Source organism: Heloderma suspectum, chromosome 14 (genome assembly GCF_057233095.1).
Source record: "Heloderma suspectum isolate Gila_16-S chromosome 14, 16-S_ref, whole genome shotgun sequence".
Lineage (NCBI taxonomy): Eukaryota > Metazoa > Chordata > Lepidosauria > Squamata > Helodermatidae > Heloderma > Heloderma suspectum.
In genome coordinates this window covers 5,845,116-5,868,749 of record NC_139471.1, presented here as the reverse complement: position 1 = coordinate 5,868,749, position 23,634 = coordinate 5,845,116, and the positions used below count along the sequence as shown (strand labels likewise).

The following is a 23,634-nucleotide window of genomic DNA, read 5'->3' as shown; positions in this document are numbered from 1 at the left end:
TTGGCGTGGCGGGTGGGGCCTGCTGCCTGTCAAGACTCAATCTGCAAGGCCATTTTTAAACACCTAGGACTTAAAGCTTTAAAAAAAGGAAAAGAAAATCCGAGGGCAATGCAAACAAAAAGCTTTTGGGTGGTCCCGGTAGGTGAGAGCGTGTTCATATCTGGAAAGATGCCAGGGGGGGATAAGCAGAAGGGTTTGGTTCCCAAGGCTGCCAATCCAGGCCTAAATCCTCTTAAGACTCCAACCCAGTGGGGGGACCGGAAAGTATTGTGTGCTTCTATGGAAACCCAGCAAGACAGTCTCCAAGAAACACACAGTCAGGGCAAATGCACGCCAAACTCCACCCTGCCCGCATTCCAGCTCTGCTCCAGGGATGACACACACACACCCCGAAAGAGATCACAAAACCCACCAGGGCTCTGTTTGCGACTCCGCAAGCTTGCCCTGGTGTGCCTTTCTTGGAAAGAGGCTAGGAGGCAAGTCACCATCCAGGAAATCCCAAAGGGTGATGCCATCCATGGAGAGGCAGCGTTGGCCAGGGGAAGAGGAGGGAGACAGTAATTATTTATTAATAATTCACGGACATTTATTAAATATCAGTATTTACTCATTAAATAAGCAAAGTCCATGCAGGAGGCTTCCTGCTGCATATCTGCATGATCTACTGCTCTGGGCTCACCTCCTTCCTAACAGGCTGCAGTGGAGTCAGGTCTTCCCAACGCATCTCTGCATCAGTTGTGATTGGATGCCTCAACATGGAGACCTGGCCAAAGAGCCTGCCTCAGAGGAGGCTTCCTGTGGACTCTGCATGAGTCTGGGTTCTTCCCAAGCCAGAAACATGCCAAACCAAGCGAGTCAGGCACAAACACATATATGGACAGGCCCTTTTGAAGGGTGGGCAATTCTCTTCATTTATGCCCTCTAGAAAAGAAATGTCAAGTCTCAGAGGAATGCCTGAGAAAACTGAGCTACTGCCTAAAGGGCTGACTACACTTCTATGAGCTTGCCCAAGCAGTAAGATCAGTGAGAGGCCCTACTCTCTGACCCATCAGCAAGAGTCATTAAGACTGGCATGTGGTAGGGTTAGGGCTTTCTCAGTGGTGGCCCCACACATAAGAGCCAGGCTGGATCAGACCAAAGCCCTCTCTAATCTAGCATTCTATTCACGCAGTGGCCAACCAGCTGCCCAGAGGAAACCCACAAGCAGGACATGAGTACAACAGCACCTTCCCGCCCATGTTCCCCAGCAACTGGTGTACATAGGAATCTTTGGAATTCCCTCCCCAGGGAAATACGAACGTCCTCATCGCTGCAGCTTTAATAAAAATAACCCGGAAGACATGTTTATTCCAGTCTGCATCTGATACTTAGAAATCATTAGCTGCTGCTGCTACAGTGAGTGTGTGTGAGTTAAATTGTCATTTGTATGTTCCTCTTTTTATAATATTGTAAGCCACCTTGCCCTGAAAGGCAGGTCAAAAAATCTTAGAAATAAATGGAAAAAACAGAAACTAGTTTGCACAGCTGAGATACAAAACAGGCCACTGAACTGCCTGTTTATTTAAGGCATTTCTATGCTGCTCCCCCTTTAGAAAGCACACAGCAGTTTACGTGGGTTCTCAGTCTCCGGAACTGGCATGGACCAGGCCGAAACCCACTTAGCTACAACCTTAACGGCATCGTATGCCCTTGGTCTATTCACTGCTTGCAATGACACTTACTCAAAGTGGGGCGAGTCAAGAACCCCCAATGATCCAAGAACTATGTATGCCACCTTGAGCTCATGTGAGGAAGACAACATGCCTCATTTTTGGATCCCTCCCCCCTCCAATCACTCCAAAGTACTGGAAGATCACTTCTATTTATTCATTTTATTTAAAATGGGACTCGAGGAAGCTTGAAGAAACAATTAAAATGGATTAAAACAGTAAAACTGCATTAAAATGTACTGAACTACTTTTAATGCAACTTCTTTTTGGACTAAGTATATGTGGCATTAAATCAAGTTAAACCCAAGCTTCAAGGGAAGTCAGAAGTTTGCACCAAGAAAAGCCAACTCTTGTAGGCCATCTAAAACTATACACACAAGAAATCAACCATGTTTGCCAGTTGTGTGATAAGGTATGCCACGATTTACTAACCCGCCTGCCTTACTCTCTCATTGGCCTCATAGTCACATGCAGCCTGGGAGAACCAATGCTTGTAAAGCTGGTCGCCTGGAGAGGATTCATTCTCCTCATAGGTGATCCAGAGTGAGACTACTTACTAACCTGATGTATTCTGGTTTTGCTAGATGCACGAACATTGAAGCTCACTTCTAACAACTAAGAACCCTGCTAACTTGACATCTGAGATTTCATCAAGCATTCCTGACATACTCTCAAGTCTATCTTTGCAGCCACTAGAGCGGCCTCCCCCAACCTGGTGCCCTCCAGATGTTTTGGTCTTCAACTCCCATCAGCCCGGGCCAGCATGGCCAATGGTCAGGAATGCTGCGAGGTGTAGCCCAAAACATCTGGAGGCCACTATGTTAGGGAAGGCTTCCTTAGGGACTAGAAATTTGCTTTTAAAAATTAAAACGAAAGGTGATATTCTCAGAATGCTCAGCGCTGTGCTTCACACCATGTTTCTGTGCCTCCCTGCGACCGTCAGTACCACCCTGGTGAAAGGGTAGCTGTTGCAAGATAAATGGCCCTGTGGAAGCCATTGTGGAAGCTGGAAGCTACAATGGAAGCTACATGTAGACAAACAATGCTTGATCTGTGTTAACTGGGGGTATCCATTTAATAAAACCTGGATCATACAGATCCTTCACGTAGTCATTCTATCCAGATTAAAAACACCACAGTCCTCAGAGATCAGCTTCTTTCTTTGTTTCAAAACAGGGCATCTTAATCTTCTAGATACGGCTAATCCTTCAGAGCTTTGTGTTGGCCAATAGGAATAACTTATTTGGCCAAGCGAAGCGAAGCGAGGCCCTTGAGTTGACTTCTCCATGTGACTACGCGAATGTGTGTGTGCATATGTATGTTTGCATTTAGGTATTATATAACAATACCATTCAAGGACTGCGATGCCGGAATGGAATTTGGTACACACGTGCAGGACGCAAGTGTACGTTTCAAGTTCAAACACCCATTCGACCTCTCACACCTAGGAATGGGCAAGACCTGGGCCTCGTGGCAGACATTTTGCGAGAGTGCCCACAGCACTAGCTCAAAATTCGAAATGGGCTTGCTGGCCCAAAAGGGTTGGGGACCGCTGTCGTAGCTTCATCCCATGGCATTGTGGGAAATTTAAAGGGCATCTGGGCCTAGCTGCCCAGAGTTGCTCACAGGTCTGCCATCAAAGCCAGGTAAGCCCACCAGAGCTCACAGACAGAGGAGGGGGTGACTTTGCCCAGGTCTTCCTCAAACACTGGTCATCACCCGCAGCCATTCCAGCACGCTGTACAGCAGGAGATGAGGGGGAAGCAGGGCCATTCTACCAGCCCCACTGAAGAACTGTTTCATTTTTTCCTCTTCCCTCCTCATCCCTATTTCATTGCGTGTTGTGTCTTTTGAGATTACAAGCCTGTGAGCAGAGCCACTCTTGTTAAACTGATTTGTTTGTAAGCTGACCCAGGTGCCTTTTTGGCTGAGGAGGGGATAAAAATACTTTAATGAGCTAGTTAAATAAATAAACAAACCTAGAGCCAAGCTGTCAAATGCTAAGCACCACCGCACGCCATCGATCAACTATAACAGGATGCGAAGTACAGATGTAAAATATCTGGCAAATATTAAAGAGTATCCGGGCGCAGGGGTGGTGGTGGTAAATTTCTCAGAAGAGAATTTCTGGGAACACATTCATTTCGGCTCCCCCTGGTATTCAGCAGAGTTAGTTCTGTTTTGTTCCTTGTCGTTTTCATTTTTAAAAGAAGTTACTTGCAAACACACCCAAGAAAAAGCAGAGCAAGTCCGTACAGACAAGGCCCCCCGAAGGAATTCCGCTGACGTCCTTGATAATTAATGACAGATTACCTGTTGCTTTTCTCATTTCCATTTGGGGCCTAAAGAGCTTTGGTTATTTAAAGATAACGTCTTGCTTGCCCCCTGGGGGACTCTACCTCCTCCAAGACTAACCCACTGGGCCAGACGCTATAACCCTGGTTCCATCAAGGAAGCCAGCCAACGCCTGGGGAGGTTTAAACTGAAAGAGTTATGAGCTGGTTAATGTAGTTTGGGAGATTTAAACTCAAAGAGTGATGAGCTAGTTAGCGTGGTTTAGTAGCTAAGGCCGCAGTCCTTTACACACTCACACTTAAATAAATGGAAGTTCTTTCTGAGTAGACATGCACAGAATTGCACTGTAAGCAGTAAGTTACTGCGGGCCCTTGGCCAGTACCCTCAATGGGACTACCTTCTCACCGCCATTGTCACAGCTATGGTTCCTCTTCCTCATCAGTGCTACCCTTGCTTGCTTGACTGGCAGACAGCCAGGGAGCAATTAGCCGGTGGCATCTACTTTTCCTCCTCCTCCTCACCACCACTACCGTTGCCTGGGCCAGAGCAAGAGGCAGGTGAACAACCAGGTTGCGATGGGGAAGGGGAGGAGCGACTCCAGGGGGATCTTGTCGGTGGGCCCTTCCTGGGCTGTGGGCCCTTGGTAGGTGCCTGACCGTTCCGACCCGTGACACCATCCCTGAAATCAGGGATCCTTAACTACTCCGCAAGTTTCTCTGCAGCTCTCAGTTTCTCCTGTTGATGCTGTTTTACCATTTTACCATTGTCGTTGAAGTGTCAAATTGTTTTTAAAGTTTGTAAATTGTTGCACGCTTTAACTGTAAGTCGTTTTGGGGGCCCTATTTGGGCCAAACGTGACTCATTCATTCACAAATAAATATTACATCCAACATCCAGGCCAGGAGAAAAGCCAAACAAGCATACAAGAACAAAACTCGGAGGCGTTCTGCAGCCTGCTGCAGTCTATTTAACGGAGCGTTTATATAGATGTGCTTGCAATCTGGAAAAGCGGCAGGCAGATAAACATGGGGGGGGCAGGATTCAAAATAAAACAAAACTGAAACGTAACTTTCTAAACATTCCTACTGTTTCCTACCACAAGTTAAAGGTTAAATATCGAGCCTGCAAGATAATAACTAGGTGGGCTGTGCCCATCCTTCCAGTACCGGCTCCAGGTTTCGGAGGGCCCTTGGGCAGGACACCCTCAGTGGGGCCCCTCCCTCAGTGAGTCGGCCTTCCCACCGCCATCGCCACCGGCTGCTCTTGCTCCTCCTCCTCTTCCTCCTCCTTGCCCCCACTTGCTTGCTTGCGAGGCAGAGTGCCAGGGAGCAAGGAGGCCACGAGCAAGGAGGCCCTGGCATTTCCTGCTCCTCCTTCTCACCACCGCCATTGCCTGGGCCAGAGCGAGAGGAGGGTGAACAAGCAGGTTGCAAGGGGGAAGAAGGGGAGCAACTCGAGGGGGCTCTTGCCAGTGGGCCCCTGCTGGGGTGTGGGCCCGCGGCAGCTGCCCGACCATGCTGACCTCTGACGCCATCTCTGGCTGCAAGATGGGAACTCTTCCCTTCACACCTCAGCCACATGCCTGGAGGCTGCAGCAAGCCTGCCACCCACCCTGTCTCTTTCTCTCTGCCTCCCCCTATGGAATATGGAGACAGTACTTTTGGACTTCCTACCTGACAGGGTTGTTGTAAAGTCCACTGAGATATCGTTCGTGAAGGACTGAGGACACTTAAAATCTGATGCCTAAAGGCTGCATATTATACAAATGGAAGGGTTTGGGTTTGTTCTAAATGGATGCCTCCAGAAGGCAAACTGTGGAAACTGCTTCCCGAGACAGGCCCGGGTGGCCACAGGCCCTAGGGCAGCCACTCACGCCCAAAAAGAGGGCAGTGATTTGCACAGCATTTGCACATGCTAATTAAGATGTAGAGATGCAATTTTAAAAACGGTTATTATAATTTACATCGAAATGCTGTCCGTCTCAGACTGTGCCCAGGTGACCTGTGGGCCCGCCTGTTCGGTCTGTTGTTCAAGTGCTAACTGTGGATGGGCAGGAGTTCTTGTAGTTCTTCAACTTTAAATGGGAATGGGACTGGACAGACCTTTAAACAGAGGACGGTCCCTCATGTTTGTGGAGAAAGCCTTCTTACAAGCACAATATCCTTTTACTGGGATGATGAAACGCAATAAAGATACACTGCAGCTTTCCCTGCTTGATTTTTTTAAAAGACAGAGCTGGGGCAGGAGAAATCAGAACTGGCCAAGACAAAGCGATTAAAACACACACACCAGAATTAGCCACTGTTCTGTCTAGTCCTGTAAAGTTGCTCAACTTTAGCAAACTCCGTTTCTTCCTACGTGCAAGAAGCAGCAGGCACAGCGGCCTTAACTGAGCACCCTCCCCAACGATAATTTCTTTGGAATGGAGTGGGGGGATGGGGGGGCTAAAAGCAGTTGACCTCCCCCTCCCTCCTTTCTTGGGATCCTACTGAAACCACACCTATCCAGGCCTCTCCACGCTCAGGGGAGAAAACAGAGGAAGTTTGAATGCCTTCTTACCAGACAAAATGAGAACCAGATGATGTGTTTTCAACATCTCTTGCCCACCCTGCAAGAGAATGAAACCATGGATGGGGACAGGGGACGTCTTGTGCACAGAACAAGATGGATTTGGCTCAATTCTACCCGAAAGAGCCAAGGCCCCGGGAAGTCGGGGCATCGGGAGAGAAGCCCAGCGTTCTGAGAAAAGAACGCCCGATCGGCAAATGAGAAAGGCCAAGTGTTGCTCTGTAGCTGAGCCCACCCAAGATATTTTGATGCCTGAGGCACAAACAGCAGGAAGCATACAATTCTAAATAATTGAATGCTGCTGCCTTTCAACAGAAGCTCCAAATCAGCTGCCTCGCCCAGACTAATGCAAGATTGGATTAAACGTCTGCCTAAACACACCTCGGCTATTTTGCCTTTTAAAAAGCAACGAAACTTCCTTTTCTGGTCACCTGGAGCGACTTCTCAACTCACCCCTGGCAACCAGGCAAGGGGCTGTTTAGAAGGTCAGGCTAAATAGCGGGGAGGGGGGTGGATGTGGTTATCCTCAGCCTCTAGAGACCTGCAACGTTTTGTAAGCCTTCAGTAGCCAGAAGGTTGCAAAACACACACATCTTGAGCAGTTTGCAGTGGCCTAGAGTGCCCTGCGATGGAATGCCAATGCACGAGCCTCACCTCCTGCTCCCTCTGAGGATCATCCAGTGGGAATTTTCTCCCATGGAAGAAGATGCTATATGGGCCTTCTCCAAATCCCCGGCCAGGCCTGAGAGCTTTTGGCAGGCCTCTAAAACACAAACAGGAGGTGCGACAAAAACTCCCGACAGGAAGCCTGTCGCCTCCCATTAAATGCTTTAAAGGCGCCAGGTCTGTGCTCTCTCGGCACAGAGCGCCTCTCCTAATAGATGTTCAAACTTGGCCGCTTGCCCAGCAGAGCGAGCATCATCCCACGACTGATTAAGACCAAAGCAAAGCAATCATGTGACTGCGCAACAGAGAGAGAGAGAGAGAGAGAGAGAGAGAGAGAGAATGCTTTTATCGCCAGTAGATAGAAAGGGAACACCAAAGATCATTTAACCCTACACCGAATCCACATATCTGCCAACCTGCACAGAAGGCCGTACAGACGAGAAAGCTCTCTGAAGCATCAATTCGCCGAACACCAGCCCTGCTGGATCAGACCAAAGGACCGTCTAGCTTAGCACCCTGTTTCCAACAACAGTCAAGCGGATCCCTCTAGGAAGCTCAGTACGCCATTCCCTTCCCTGCAGCACACAACGGACAGCCATCGAAAGATTCTTCCACCTCCTCCCGCACAAAATGCAGTAGGGCTGGCTTACCATGTTTTGAAGTGATGCGATACACGGTACCCATCTGAAGAGGGGACCCCAGAAACACCATCCAGTCCAGAGTCAAACGTTACCGAATGAGGCCGCTTTAGTGGTACATTTATATCCCACCTTTTTCCTCTTGCAAGGAACATTTATCTTCACAACAACCCTGTGAGGTAGGTTAGGCTGAGAGCCAGGGACTGGCCCAAAGTCACCCAGGGAGCTTCACTGCCCAGTGAGGACTAGAACCTGGATCTCCCGAGTCCCAATCCAATGCCCTAACCACTACACCATTTAAGCTGTTATGGTGGAGGGGAAAGCCACTGACTGACTCCCCTACCTTTGTCTAATCCTTCATCAAAACCATGCCACATCAGAAGCTAGCTTGAGATCCACTGGTTAATTTCCGGGTGATTTGCAGAAGATCTCCAAGGGTTTCTGACTTCTGATACTTTAACGATTGCAAGTAAAATCGAAAGTTCAAAAAAAACTGTGCCGTGGCTGATCTTGTATTAATCTCAGCCTCAGTGCTCCTCACCTGTAAAATGGGCGCATTAAGACTGGGGAATGCTGGGAGTTGTAGGACTTTTTTTTGTCTAAACATGCACAGGATTGCGCCCATAATTGGTTGCCTTTGACCAGGGCTTTGTGCAGCCCTACCAGCCCCTGGGAAGGTTTTGTGTTCGTATCCCTGATCTACAGTAACTCAGATGTCGGTCTGTATTTATATATACCAGCCTTCCTCAACCTGCTGCCCTCCAGTTGTGCTGGAGTGCAAGTCCTATCATTTCCAGCCACCATGGGCCTTGAGGTTCCTCACCTGTAAAATGGGAGCATTAACAGGCCACCTTTGCCCAGGTCTTTGTGCAGCTCCACCAGCCCCTTTGAGAGTTTTGCACTCAAGTCCCTTTTCCACAGTAACTCTATTTGTATATAAAGAACACGGCTCATGGGTGCAGTAGGTAATTGACTCCACTGCTCCCCCCCCCAATAATTTGCACCTGGATCATTGGACCTCGGGGTTCTAGTAAAAAAAAAAAAGAAAAGTAGATGCCATGAGCTTAAAGCTTGCCCACCCCTGGCATTAAGTTAAGGATCGGTTGTGTGAAAGAAACTCATTGGCTGACTTTGGGCCTGTCTCTCTCCCACTCTGGGGCTGTTCACACAGCACGCTAACCCACACTCAGTGGTTGAGTGTGGGTTGTTGTTGAACCGTGGGTCGTTGAACTGTGGGTTAGCGTGTTGTCTGAACCCAGGACATTTTCCGCAGGGTGGCTTGTTAACCATGCAGTGTGGCTTGTTAACCACCCTGAATAACCCAGCAACAAACCGTGGGTTCTCAAGGTGACTTATTCGAGAAAAATAAGCCACACTCTATGGTTAACAAGCCACCCTGCAGAAAATGTCCTAGGTTCAGATAACGCGCTAACCCATGGTTCAACAAACAACCCACAGCTCAACCACTGAGTGTGGGTTAGCATGTTGTGAGAACCCAGTCTCTCTCCCTCTCTCACACGCATTCCCTCTCAACCGAACCCACCTCACACGGCTGTTGTGAGGACAACATTGCCGAAGGGAAAGGAGGAGGGGAGGACAGAGCTCCATATATGTTCCCCAGAGCTCCAGAAAAAAAGGGAGACAGGATATCAATGCACCAAAATAAAGTAAAGCCTTTCGCCTGTCCTGAAGCTCCTTTTAGTCGGCTTCGCCGGGTAACCCCAGGTTTGGGACACTGGTAGGCCTAGTTTCGAATCTGTTTCCCAGGGCTCTGGATCTATTCCACAGAGCCCAGAGTGTCCACTGGAAGGTGTGTGTTTTTCTCAACTTAAGGCTCAATCCTATGCATGCTGGGTGGGTGGGGAGGGGTGTTGCCCCAACATGGCTGGCTGGGGAATACTGGGAGGACTTTTTCCTCTCTAAACAAGCATAGGATTATGCCTTTAATTGCCATGCAGGGCAATTTCAAGATTGCAGCAGGGGAGGAAAGGGTTAACTCTCCCCTTCAGACATCCTGCAAACCCCCCCATCTCCTCCTTCATGGCAATTGTGGGGGGGGGGGAGACTTTCCCCATTGGTTTAGGATGATCTGGGTCAGGATGCCAATTAATGGATGAATGAATTTCCTTTGGGACAATCTACCTCCTGCGATGTTTAAAGAGACCCTCTTAACTGTTTCTAAATTTGCATATACTTTTTTTTTTTAAATCGCAGTTTTGTTTCCAGCAGACCCGGGTCCCGAATCTTTTCCTAGCTACTAGAGATCGCTCTCTCCACTTGCCCACACATGACGGGGCTAGGAATTTGGCGAGGGTGGGGGGGAATCGTGCTGTTTCATCCCCCCCCCGCGAAACATCAGCCTTGGGGCGCTTCAAAACAGTCGCCCGGCTGCTGTGATGCGCTTCACACGGCGCACGCTTGGGTAGAATGGGTAAAATCCAACTGATGTCTTACTTAGAGTAGACCCACTGAAATGAATGGGGCTTAATTTAGCCATGACGGACTTAGATTCCACTCATTTCACTTCTACTCTAAGTAGGGTTTGTGTTGGATTTTGCCCAGCACAACCGGGCCGGAGAAAAGCCTGCCGGCCCGCGGATCGGGGCCGTCGGGGGGGGAGGCTTCCCAGGCATCCGATCGCCCTTTGAAAGGGCAGCGACCGCTAACAACCAGGGCGGGGGCGCGCTCCATCCCCCCTTCCCCAGAGCGCCCCCTCTCCAAAGCGGCTCCCCGACGGCGCGCAGCGGCCCCCGGCCCGTCCCGAGCGGGCGGGGGCTCGGGCCGGCTGCGTACCTCCAGCAGCGGGGGCAGGTCCGGATCGAGCTGGGTGAAGCTGTGCAAGACGACGGGGCTGGCGCTCTCGGCGGCCACCTCCAGCCTCACCCCGTCCCACAGACTGCGGAGCCGCCGGGAGCCCTCGAACATCTTCTCCGGGCTGCCGCCGCCGCCTGCCGCTGCGCTGGGGCGCTCATCCTGCGGCAGCTCCGACCACATGAGGCTCACCGTGCGACGCGGCGGCGCTTCTCCGGCCAGCTTTCCGTCATCCCGGGCGGGCGGGCGCGCGGGCCGTCGCTCGGGGGGGGCGGCGCCGCTGCCCTTTGCGCGCCGCGCGCCCTGCGCCCTCGCCGCGCGCCTCCGGCTCTGCCTCCGCAGCGCGCCGCCTCGCGCCTCAGCCCCACGCCGGGGCCCGCCGGCCGGCCCGCCCCTCGCCGCGCCGCGCCGCGCCGGCCCTGATGTCACCCGCGTTGGAAGGGGCAGGGAGGGCGGAGAGCCCTGCGCGGGCGCGGGCGCGGGCGCGGGAGGGCGGCTCCCCCGGCCGCCCGCCCGCCCGCGCGCCGATAGCCGAGGCTGGAAAGCGAGCAGAGGGGCGCCCTCTGCAGCCCAAGGGAGGCGCCGCCGCCGCCGCCGGGATCGTTCCTTTGCCCCCGGAGCAAAGGGCCGGGGGCCTTTGGGACCCGACAATTCGGCCTCCCCCCCCTCGGGGTTTCCGAAGGAACTTCTGCCGGCTGGAGCTGGGTGCAGCCAAGTCACCAAGCCCAGGATGACCGAAGCTTGTCAAATGATGTGCCGCCTGGAGCAGCCTTCCCCGGCCTGGTTCGCTCCCGATGTGCGGGACTACCACTCCTAGCATGCCCCAGCCAGCATGGGCCTTGCAGTGCAACTCACCAGGAGGGCACCAGGCTGGTCTCTGTGGACCTCCGGCCTGATCCTGCAGGGTTCATAGGCTCAGGCGTTGCCGAGACCCACGAAAGGCCATGAGCAGGTTTGCTGCTACGGCTGAATAAATGTATAAAGAGATCTGCCAGGCTGTGATTGTTTCTCTCTGTTTGGGCCATGGCTGGATATCAGGGCCAATGTTTGGGCTGGGAAATACCTTTCCTCCTGCGTTGTTTTTGTCTCCACTTTCCATCCCTCTCCCTCCAATTATGCCTGTTTGTCCGCCTGGAATTGAAACAAAGCAAAACCTCCCAGAGATTAATGTTGAACGCGTAGTGCTCTTACTGTTGAACTTTGGCAAAAACTTTGGCACTTGCCGTTAGGCATGCCTCAGCCAGAGGTGCAGAACCTCAGGGGACCAAACGCGGCCCTCAAAGTTTCCCCCATGGCCACGCCTTCTTCCCCACATTACCAGATAGTTCATGCTTCCCCTTCATCTGATGGTTTGGTGTTTCCTGACTGTTGTGCGGGGGGGGGGGGTATTCTGGGAGTTGTAGTCCAACACATTATATATAGATTATAATTCCAACACATCCAAGTTGGGAACCGCTGATTATATTTCATCAAGAGTTGCAACTCCATTTTTTCTTGTGGTCTGAATAAGGACTGAATGGGTCTGTGACAGTACAATAAACTTTGATGGATGATGGAATAAGGACAAAGGTGGGTTTTTTAAAATCACACTACATATGTTAATCAGCTTATTATTGCCATGAAGTCTGTATTATTATTATTATTATATGCATTTTGATCCTGCTTTTCGACCACTATTAGTATTTACTACATTTTGATCCTGCTTCGCCAACCATTTCCCAATTATTGTCTCACGTCAAGAATAATAAAAAAAGGGAGAGATTGACAGGCCATCCCATCAGGCTTACAAACCCAAATGGCAAGAGGCACAAGGAAATGGGAGCGGAGAGGAAAGGAAGAGGTTTTGTGAATGGCAACCACGAAGGTAACCATCACCGCCGGTACTTTTTTTTTGCATTTTAATACCCTCTGATAACACAGTTTACATCACACACACCAGCATGTGTATATAAATCACTGCATGCATCCGAAGAAGTGTGCAGCATCTACGAAAGCTTATGCCAAACTAAATGCGTTAGCTTTTAAGGTGCCACCAGATTCTTGGTTGTTATAATACTGTTATCAGCCACACACACAAAGAGAAAGTGAGAGAGAGAGAGAGAGAGAGAGTGAGTCAGGTGGCACTTTAAAAACTCACAGATTTATTGCGCCGTGGCTGTGTACAGATTCAGATCAGCTGTTCATCAGCTTAATGAAGTGTTATCTCGAGTTGGCAGTTATAATATACGTGGGTGTATATATATGCACTGTGGGATGAAAGTAAATAGTGGGCCCAAAGGTCATCAAATGCAAGAAGAATGGCCTGTGAGATCTGGACGCAAAGCTTGAGTGTATACAAGATAAGCGCTTCTTAAATGGCCTTTTCACCCGGCTGTTTGCAATTCCCGCCCTTCTGAGTACGTCATAGTCTGCCAACTGAGAATATGAGGAAGTGGACTCTAGGCCACGAAAGCTGCCACCACAATGTATCTGTGATGATAGGTTGTTGTTTTTGCTGTAACCAGAGGCGTTGGTAGGCATGGGCCCATGAGGCTCCGGATCTATTCCATGGAGCCCGGAGTATCCATCAGTGCCAATTGAAGTTTTTTTCACAGTTTAATTGCTATGCAGGGGGCAAATTTCAAAACAGATTGTAGCTGGGGGGAGAAGGGTCAACTCTCTCCTCCCCGCATGCTGAAACACCTCCTCCCACAAATCTTCCCCTGCATGGCAATTAAGCTGAGAAAAAAAAATCCCATTGGTTTGGGATGATCTGGGGCAGGGTGCAAATGAATGGAAGAATTAATTTAGTTAGAGATGATTTGGATGAGAAATTAATTGGCTGGGTTTGCCTCCTGTGAAGTTTAAATAAATCCTAGTAATGATTTCTAAATGTGCATATATATATAAAAATTAGCATGGGCATATTTTAGGCAGCTTTGTGCTCTATGGGTCTTTTAAGTGCCTAGCAATGCCACACTGACATGGCAACCCTTCTGGAATTAATAAAAATGCATCTATTTTTTAATAACAAGTGGGCACTGCAACAAAATATTGCAGTGTTGAGTGCTCCTGTTCAGCCATCCGTGCCCTCTTCCACAATATTCCATTCCTTTTCCCCTGTTTTCTGTTCCTCCTCCTCCCTGCCTCCCCCAACAGATACTCAGCACTCTGTGACCACCAAACATGCTCTGTCCTCATTGGCTGTTTTGGGCAGGTTTCTCCTCTTACTGCTCCCCCCCTCCATTAAAGATTCTTTGTACTTCCGCAAACCTTGGAGTTGCCCCCAGCATACACATGCCTCCCTCTTATTTCTCAATGGCCACGTTTTGGCTGTCAGCATTCAATCAACCAGAGGCAGATCTTTATTTGAGGTGAATGGAGCGACAACCCTCTGCCTCTCCCCCACCCACTTGTGTCAGAGAAATCTCCCCACAACCAGGTGCATGTGCTCCAATACATGGCCTGCGTAAGCCAATTGCCTTGCAGGATCGTCTCCTGCCCTCCTCCCACAGTCTCAGCAGATTACGGAGTTATCTGCCCTGCCCTTCGCCCCACCAGCCCCAAGGAGCACCAGCCGGCACTGCAATCAACCACATAAGAGAAGTCAGTATTGTCATCCTTCTATCACAAATGAAGGGGGGGGGGATGGTCTGAGCCAACTAGCCAGTGGTTTGCTTAAGGCAGCCCAAAGACTGAACTCCATTTCAGAGAAGCTCTTGGGGGCTGCATTCCAGAGGTGGCTGGGGCCAAACACCCCAAATACCAGCACATTGTAGCTTAAGGGTGCAATCCTATGCATGTTTAAAAAAAAACAAACAGAAAAAAGCCCTACAACTCCCGGCATTCCCCAGCCAGCTATGGAGCTATCCAAGGAATATTTTGGGGATAGCGTTCAGTGCCTTGGATAGCTCCTTTAGACTGCCTGGTTCTGAGTGAAACCTAGAATGGATTCACAGCCCCACTGAAATCAAGCACCTGATCCCAGTTTAGATTGTAAACAGAGACCTGTTTTTTGCTTATGGTACTAACTATGCTCATCTACATAGCACTAAAGTCCTGGCACACAATCACGTTAGAACTGGAGTTCCCACTCTTTGTGCTGGGGCACACGAAGACATGCTGAGAAACTAAATTCAAATTCGTTTTAGAGACTCCTGTGGACCAAAGCAGCCACCCACAGAGGAAGCTGTCTAAGCGTCCGACTGCATATCTCTGCATGACTTGCTGTTCTCGCTTTATTTACTTCCAACCGGCTGCTGCTGTGTTCCTCCAGCCTTAATGCAGGGGGAAAAATGTGTTTGGGAACCTTGATCCTCTCTGCAAAGATGATGACTTTAGTGGGGGGCAGAGACCAGCTACAGGACTTAAATGGAAGCTAGGAAGGCAAAGAGTTAACTTAGCTGACACTTAAGGAACCAGGATTGATCTCTAAATTGAACAGCAGCAGGAAATCCAGTTCATTGTTTCCCTGTGTTTGCAGATTCCAAAGAGACAATGACCGGCCTTAGTAAGGTGGAAGGTCTGAAACCCTCTCCTTGTTTTCTTAATTTTGGAGTCTGTCGCAAGAAGCACATTTTATTGGAGAGAAACTAATCCAAAGAGACCTTATGAAAACAAACACACATGCACAAACCCGAACAGATTTATGGTGGCAGACGCTTCCATGGACTAGAGCCCACTGCGGGTGCATGCAGTGTTATTCTCCACTGGCAAAACCATTTATTTATGTATCTAGTACAGATCTAATCTGCCCAATCTCTATTGTTCTCTCAGCGGATTACAAACATATGCATATATGTGTATGTACTCCAATGCAAGAGGTCCAGACTGGGACATCTGATGCAATGTGCAAGCATATACAAGCTAAGCTAAGCAACCATTCAAAACAGCAATAACTGGCCACCACTCAATCTTGCTCACGTTGCTCTGCTAATTTAACACCTGCAGTTGGAAAGAAAACCTTGGTCTTGATTAAGTCCTAAATGAAGAGAATCAAACGTGCTGATAAATCCAAGTTCAGCAGTTTCATATTGGAGTCTTCCTATAAAGCTCTATTATTGAAGAATGGTCTCAGGTATTTTAGTGCTTTTTTTTAACCTAATGCTATTGCTGGTCACTTTGCTGTTTTTAGTTCTGGTGAACTGATTAATTGTATTTGGTTGGATCCAGGAGAAAGGGACCTTCTGTGAGAGGAATGGCTCTGCTTACGGAAAGTCCTTCCACCTGATTTTTTGGGCTCACCCATCCACCACAGCTCACCCCATTCAGCAGGGTCTTCTGAATCTCTGTGAAGCATTTTCAGGGGGCCAGAGGGGCTGCCATGGGAAGAAGGGGAAGTCTACTTCCACCAGCACAGCTGATCAAACTTTAATCTGGATACAACCCATTGGGCCTGTTCACATGATCACGGGGGGGGGGGGGGGAGATACCAGAACCACAGTGCGGGGAGGGATAAGAAAACCACAACAAGCGTGCCCTATACATGATCGTGGAACCATGCCAGGCAGCATGGTTCCCTTACCCCTCCTCTAGGCACGGTCCCGCCAGCATCCTTCCGCTGCTATGGCCACACATCCCAGCGGCCACCGCAGCGGGAATGGGGTTGCACCAGCCACACCAGTGTTGCTAGCTGATCGCGACCACAGAGATCGGTCGCCTGGGCTAGAGCATCGCTGGCACTTGTGGCCACTCTAAGTGGCCATCTCTATGGTTGCGTGGATTTATCCACAGGAAGACCGACAGATGACATGGTAAGCCACCCTGGAGTCCCATAATCACTCTGCAGGGGGTGGGCAACGAGGGTGAGCAGTGCACCTAACCCTAAATTAAATTAACTCCTCGTGGGCCACTCCAGGAACGGGAGGCGATTGGGACCCGTCTGAGCTGAGCAGGCCAGCGCTAATGTGCTGTCAGCGTTCGTCCGCAGGGAAACGCAGGAGTGCTGCGAGAAAGCTGGGCTAAATTCTGTAGGTCGCAAGGAACAGAAGTAATCTCCGGAGACATCTCGGGCTGCAAATCCTAGGCACGCTTGTTTGTGGGTAGCCCCCATTTAACACGATGGGGCTTAATTTAGAAAAAAAAAACGTGCACAGGAATGGGCTCTGAGGTACAAGGTTGTGTTGATGTATGTCCCAAAATTGTGACTAAAGGAGATCCAGATTAACTGATGCGCTCAGATTAATTTATGCAAATCAAATAGCTTTGCATATGTGTACATGGAATAGAATATTTTGCTTCCAAGAGTTGGGGGGAGGTCTTCTCTTTTTTCAACTGGAAACATCTGGACTTGGAATGACACAGGGCTAAAAAGATCAGCGGAGTGAAGTGTTAGTTTTCCTTCTCAGGGATGCTTTTCTACTCCCCCACAGCAAGGGGGAATAGTAGAGCATCCATCTAATGGGGCAAAAATTGTGCTACTGATGCTGGGCATGCACTAGGACAAAAACCGCAACAGAGAAAGTGCAGGACTTCTTTAATATTTGGAAATATTGTGGATCTCTCCATTTTTGGAGATTTAAAAGTCTCCAAATTTTGGAGATTTTTTGGCAAGTGAAGCTGAGCTTAAACAACATGGAAGCCACTGGCAAACCAGAATTCACTTGTGGGGTAAGTTAACGCAGCTTGGCAGATACATCTGCTGCAGCCCATGAACATATTGAGTAGCTCATCAGCCCGCACACTCTGACACTAGCCATGCGTAGCCTACCATAGGCTTGACATTCCAAAATGGAACCAATTGTCATCCGACATGTAAAAGCTGGTCACCTGTCAGGAATTCTCGCTCACCCCAGGTGAGTGGTACTTTGAAAGGGTGGACTAACACTTGGCATTCACTGCCCTAAAGCAGGGGTGTCAAACCATTTTCAGCCAGGGCCCGAATTTAATTTCAAAGAAGCTCTTGGGGGCTGCATTCCAATGGTGGGTGGGGACAAAGAGAAAAGGGGCAGAGCCAACAAAATCCCCAAATACCAGCATATTTTACCTTATTCCTCTTACTGCCAGTAAGTAAGCCTGAGGAGGGGCATGTCAACCTTTTAGAATTTGGTGAAGAAAATGCAAAAACGGGGAAGCCACCAATGATCAATAGTCAGTGGAAAGGGGTGGGGCCATTTGGAGAACTGCAGAGGGCTGGATTCGGGCCCCACTGGGGCCAAATTTGGCCTGTGGGCCTGAAGGTTCAACACCCTGGCCTAACAGAACTCCTCAGGAGAAACTGCAGGGCTAGTGAAAATGCAGAGAGGGCAGGGTGGTGGTGGGGGAGACACTCACGGCTGTGTGCCCCAAAGCTTCTGAGAACCAAGTAGCATGACTTGCAGATGAGTCAGCGACTGGTGGAGGACTCCCTGCCGAGTCAGCGCTCAGGATGGCTGGCACTGCTGAGAAAGACACCACCTTCTTGGCTCGTTGATCGTTTCCCTCTCTCTCCCTCTTCTATCTCCTCCCCCCCTCTTCTTTTTAAGGTAATCGAATAATCCTATATGTTTAGGAGCTCTGGGAGGCAAGTGGGAACATCAGCCAGCTCACAATGGAAATATGCATGTCCCATCCTGTCTCTGCAACACCCAGTTCATTCAACACAGTCTGGGTTGGTTGGGTGGTTGTTCGTTTCCCACAGCCACACACACACACACACACACACACACACACACACCTTGTCTTAAGCTGGATGAATGTCAAAGCTTGGGAAACTATCAACTAAATGGAACTGGTGCTGAACGAAGGCAGGGGAACTGTGTCTGGTTCTGGGCACCATGTTTTAAGAAGGGCACTGACAAACTGAAGCGTGTCCAGAGGCACGGCCGGCCCACCCACGAAGCAGGGTGAGGCACCTGCATCAGGTGGTGAAGGAAGAGGAGCAGCGAATTGTGCCACTCCTCTCCCTGTCCCAACCCTACCAGGAGACCCCTGCCAGCCACTCTCCCACCATGGCATTTGCCACACTGAGAGAGCAGCCAGCGGGGCTCTCTAGAGCAGCGACCCACCCAATCCTCTTCTTGCCACACGCGGCCAGGGAGCTCTTGCAAGACCTGCACAAACTCCTGCAACAGCTCCACAGCCGCTTCTTTTGGCCACATGGCTCTCTGCAGAGCCGCCGTGGTGGTAAAGGTAACGGGGGGTGCAGGAAGGGAGGTTTCCAGTGACACAACGTGACAGCGGCGTGCCCTTTCTCCCACCTCAGGTGGCAGGAGACCTTGCGCCGGGCCTATCCAGAAGAAGACCAGCCAGGATGGTGAGGGGGCTGGAAACCAAGCCCTATGAGGAACACTTGAAAGAGCTGTGTATGTTTAGCTGGGAGAAGAGAAAGTTAAGGAGAGACACTTCTAGGAAGAAGATGGAACAGGCTTGTTCTCTGTGCTCTAGAGAGTCTGGAACTCCAGAGTGTGCCTTCTATGCTGGAGCTCTGTTTGGGGAAAATGTGAATCAAGACTGTACCTCTGAGCTTGCACAGAGTGCCTTTCTCTTACTGCTGCTTAACCACCTCTGGGGTCCACCAATCTGAGATTTGATAGAACAGCTTGTGGGCAGAGAGCAAGATGTTCTGGCCAATGTTAGCCCCAGCACCTTTCACTTGAAGTATTAAGGACCACACAAGAGATCTGCATGCACCCACAACACAACAAAATCGACGGGCCTATTTTTGTTACCTAAGCTCTGTTTTTCACTTGCCTGGTCTCTCTGCGCGGGTTACCAGAAATGTCCCTAAAAGACCAGAGGCGGTGCAATAACACACTTTGGCGGGGTAAGGGGCAGACCACAGTTCAGTACACAAATGTTTGAATCCACCCAGAACGCTGTGTTAGAGGGAATTTTTGGCCCAGCCTGACTCATTAATTTCCTACAAGGGATCCATTTTGTAATTGCTTTGCAGCTTTAGAATCCGGAGCTCAAAAGGGGATTTGCGTGCCAATACAGCACTCTGATACTTTCCTTTCCATGGGGTTTTCTTGGCAAGAATACTGGAGTGGGTTGCCATTTCCTTCTCCAGTGGACCACATTTCGTCAGAACTCTCCGCCATGACCTGTCCGTCTTGGGTGGCCCTGCACGGCATAGCTTATGGCTTCACTGAGTTACGCAAGCCCCTTCGCCACAACAAGGAAATCAACCCCGAGTGCTCATTGGAAGGACAGATACTGAAGCTGAAGCTCAAATATTTTGGCCACCTAATGCAAAGAGGAAACTCCCTGGAAAAGACCCTGATGCTGGGAAAGACTGAAGGCAAAAGGAGAAGGGGACGGCAGAGGATGAGATGGCTAGATAGCATCACCGATGCGATGAATATGGACTTGAGCACGCTCCGGGAGAGAGCGCAGGACAGGAAGGCCTGGCGTGCTATGGTCCATGGGGTCACGAAGAGTCGGACACGACTGAACGACTGAACAACAACAACAACAGCACTCTGAATGCAAGGATTGTCTCCCCACCCTCTGAAAGCACAAAAACAGAAAGCTAAGAACCAAACTAAATGCAACACCATTCATACAGTTAGAAATTGTGTTAACATTTTTCTTTTCTTCTTAAGGGCACAATTTTATGCATGTTTAGACAGGAAAAAAGTCCTACAACTCCCAGCATATCCCAGCCATTTATGGGAAGTGCAGGACTTTTTTTTTGTCTAAACATGCATAGGATTGTGCCCTAAAGGAAACAAGAGGCATGGGGGGTGGGGGTGATCCAGGAAGTAGGAGGGATGATGATGAAAATGATGATGAAAATGTCTTTCTCAAAAAAGGGAGAGATTCAAGGTGACTTATAACCAAAATTAAAACATACAAAAATGTAAAACAATTTGAAGCACCTTAAAACAATTGACAATAAAATACTGTAACCCTCCCCACCCGCCCCGCCCATGGTACTGATCCAGATTAGGGGCTGCACACATCTGTTATTTGGAAGAAGAGCTTCCAGTGACTCGAAGGGGAGCTTTCCTTCCAATGCAGGTAGGCGCGCTTCTCCCCCGCCCCTGACCCCACTCCCCGATCCAGATGAGGAGCTCAGCAAGGGAGGGTGCAAAGGATTAAAACCAACCCCCCTTGCCAGGGTCCTGATCCAAATGGGAAGGGGAGTGCCTGCTGTGTACCTTTTCAAAAATCCACGGGTGCAGTTGCCACCACTGGTTGGGCTTGAACTTTCCCACTTAGAAATCAGCCAGTATGGCCAGGAATGGGCAAGTTCATGCACAGCAAGGATTTTATGCTGATGTCCGTGGGCTCCTCGGGCTTGCCGGAACAGAAAGGTGGCCCTGCTCCCAGGGATTGCCTTCTGATGCATTCCTTGAAGGAGATTCCTACCCTTACATGACAATCATCCACAGAGGATTCTCACCACGCAGTCTGCTAGCCCAGAATTTGGCCTCTTTCCACCCAAGGGCCGAATGCCATTTCAGAGAAGCAATCAGGGGCCACATTCCAGTGGTGGGCGGGGTCGAAGATGAAGGGGGTGTGGCCCAAAGAAGAAGGGTTGTGGCCAAAGGAAAAATGGGGCGTGGCTGAAAGCGAAAGGGCCCAACATATCAAAACTACCAGCATACTGTATCTTGGAGCTCTGGTTCTGGAGATAGCACATAGCCATCAGGACTAGTAGCCATTGACAGCCTTCTCCCCACAGGAAACCCACAAGCAGGGCATGAGCGCAACAGCACCCTCCCACCCATGTTCCCCAGCAACTGGCGTACATTGGCATACTGCCTCTAATAGTGGAGGTAGCATACAGACATCAGGAAGGACTAGGAGCCATTGATAGCCTTCTCCTCCAGGAATTTTTCCAACCCCATTTTAAAGCCATCCAAATCGGTGGCCATCACTACATCTTGTGGTAGCGAATTCCATAGTTTAACTATGTGCTGTGTGAAGAAGTCCCTCTTTTGATCAGTCCTGAATCTCCCACCAATCAGCTTTATGGGATGACCCCGGGTTCTAGTATTTTGAGAGAGGGAGAAAAATGCCTCCCTACCCATTGAGCAGGGGGTTGAGCAGGGGGTTGGACTCGATGGCCTTGTAGGCCCCTTCCAACCCTACTATTCTATGATTCTATCCACCTCTCCACACCACGCATAATTTTGTAGACCAGTATCATGTCTCCACTTACCCTCCTTTTTTCCAAGTTAAACAATCCCAGCTGTTGTAACCTTCCCTCATAGGGGAGATGATCCAGCCCCTTGATCATTTTAGTTGCCCTTGTCTGTGCTTTTTCCAGCTCTAAAACATCTTTTTTAGGTGTGGTGACCAGAACTGGACACAGTATTCCAGATGTGGCCACACCCTTGATTTCCATAAGGGCAGTATGATATTGGAAGCTTTATTCTCAATTCTGTTGCTAATTATGCCCAACATGGAATTTGCCTTTTTCACAGCACTTGCATACTGGGTCAACATTTTCATCGAACCACAATCCAAAGATTTCTTGCGTCTCAGCCTCAAGGTGCTTACAGGCGAATTTAGACAACACTAAAACTATTTGCTCAGATGGGGCAATCCCCCAGTCTCACCAACAAGCGGAACAGAACAAGGGATGGATTTCTGGTCTGTATCCCTTTTCCATGTGTTTACCATGGTCCCCTAAGTCCATTCCATCCCATTTTCACATTAATTTGCAATTTAGAACAAACCAAACCCTACATGAAAATTCGCATTTAAATCCATATTTAAAAATATGTGGATTTAAGTACATCTTCTCTCAAATACACAACATGCTTTGAGATATGTTTTCTGAGCCTAGAACTACATCAAAACATTCAGGAAGTGTGAAATCTGGCGGGTAATTTTCAATCTGCACCTTAGTCCAGGAACAGGTCAGTTTGGATAGGAAACTGCAAAGATTGACTTCCTCAATCATCTCTAGAGGGAACAAGGCTGTGTATACTCAGCATGAAGTTTGGGAATAATTTGTAGCTCATCAGCAGTGATTGGCGCCTATTTTCATAGACTTTACAATGACATCCCCCATCTGCTCACTTGGAGGAAAATTCTGTCTCACCATAGGCAAGTATGGCTACAAAAGCCTGCTTTAATTCCCTGACAGCAATCATTATTGCTTCACATGTTCCGGGACTGAACTTTGGTAATGGGAACCAATTGGAGGGGTCAAGCCTTGAGGTAGCTTCATATGTGGGGATTTGATAATCAGGGGATAAAATGTCCGCTGAGTGGCAATCAGGTAGCTTAGCTGGTTCTGGAGCTTTGCAGGGTCAAATGAATGTCCCGCAAACTAAGGACTGTCTCTCCCCACCTGGCTCTGAATTCACATGCTGAAACTATATCCCACAAGTACCTTCCAATCCAGAACCGAAGAGATAATCTCTGGAACTACAGAAAAGTCAATCTGGCCTCAGCTCCCTGTTATTATGGTGAGGACAACCACGTCCCAGTAAGACAGATGTCACCAACCCACAATGAATCCAGACAGGTGTATGGCCATCTCTGGCAACCGCCCAGGTATCCTCCTTACCACCATGACCTCAGCTGGCCAGCAGTGACCAGCAAAAAGCCCCAGAGGTGTTGCTAATTATAGTTTGGGTAGTACCCACCTATATTTATAGCAACTCTTTCGTTGCATGATGTTGGACAGCTTGTTGGACAGCTTCAGACTGGAAGTGGCCTTCTCTGAATGGGGAACTATGGGACGATTAACCCTTTATTGAACAATAACAAGATAATGCTGTTTTGTTTCTTTTTTTCTATTTCTATTTTTGGCCCTTCCACAGGTGTTTGGGAGGAAAGAAAAATACACACAGTCCAGAACAACAGAATCTGCTCCATCCAAAAAAGAGAGCCAGAAATACAAATCCCTGCATCCAGCAAATAAATAAATAAATAAATTACAGTATTTTGTAAACGAGGGTCTATTGATACAACCAGCTCTTCTCATTCCTGCACAACTAGGTCCATTTGCCAGAATAGGATGCGGTCTTATACCGGGTCAACTATTTGTCCATCTGATTCAGTACCATCTACTACGGGGCTCCCCA

The 23,634-nt window shown here is 49.3% G+C and overlaps 1 protein-coding gene across 1 annotated transcript in view; it reads right to left on the bottom strand.

The window, feature by feature from the left end:
* RALGDS (ral guanine nucleotide dissociation stimulator) overlaps positions 1 to 18,744 on the bottom strand; it is a 79,327-nt gene extending 60,583 nt beyond the window's left edge. Inside the window, exons 1-3 of the mRNA XM_084821330.1 lie at positions 18,652 to 18,744; positions 14,913 to 15,044; positions 10,670 to 11,224 (exon numbers count right to left, since the gene is read on the bottom strand). Of these exons, the coding sequence (XP_084677456.1) occupies positions 10,670 to 11,224; positions 14,913 to 15,044; positions 18,652 to 18,744 (780 nt within the window). The remainder of the gene's footprint in view (positions 1 to 10,669; positions 11,225 to 14,912; positions 15,045 to 18,651) is intronic.
* Positions 18,745 to 23,634: the final 4,890 nt, after the last annotated feature.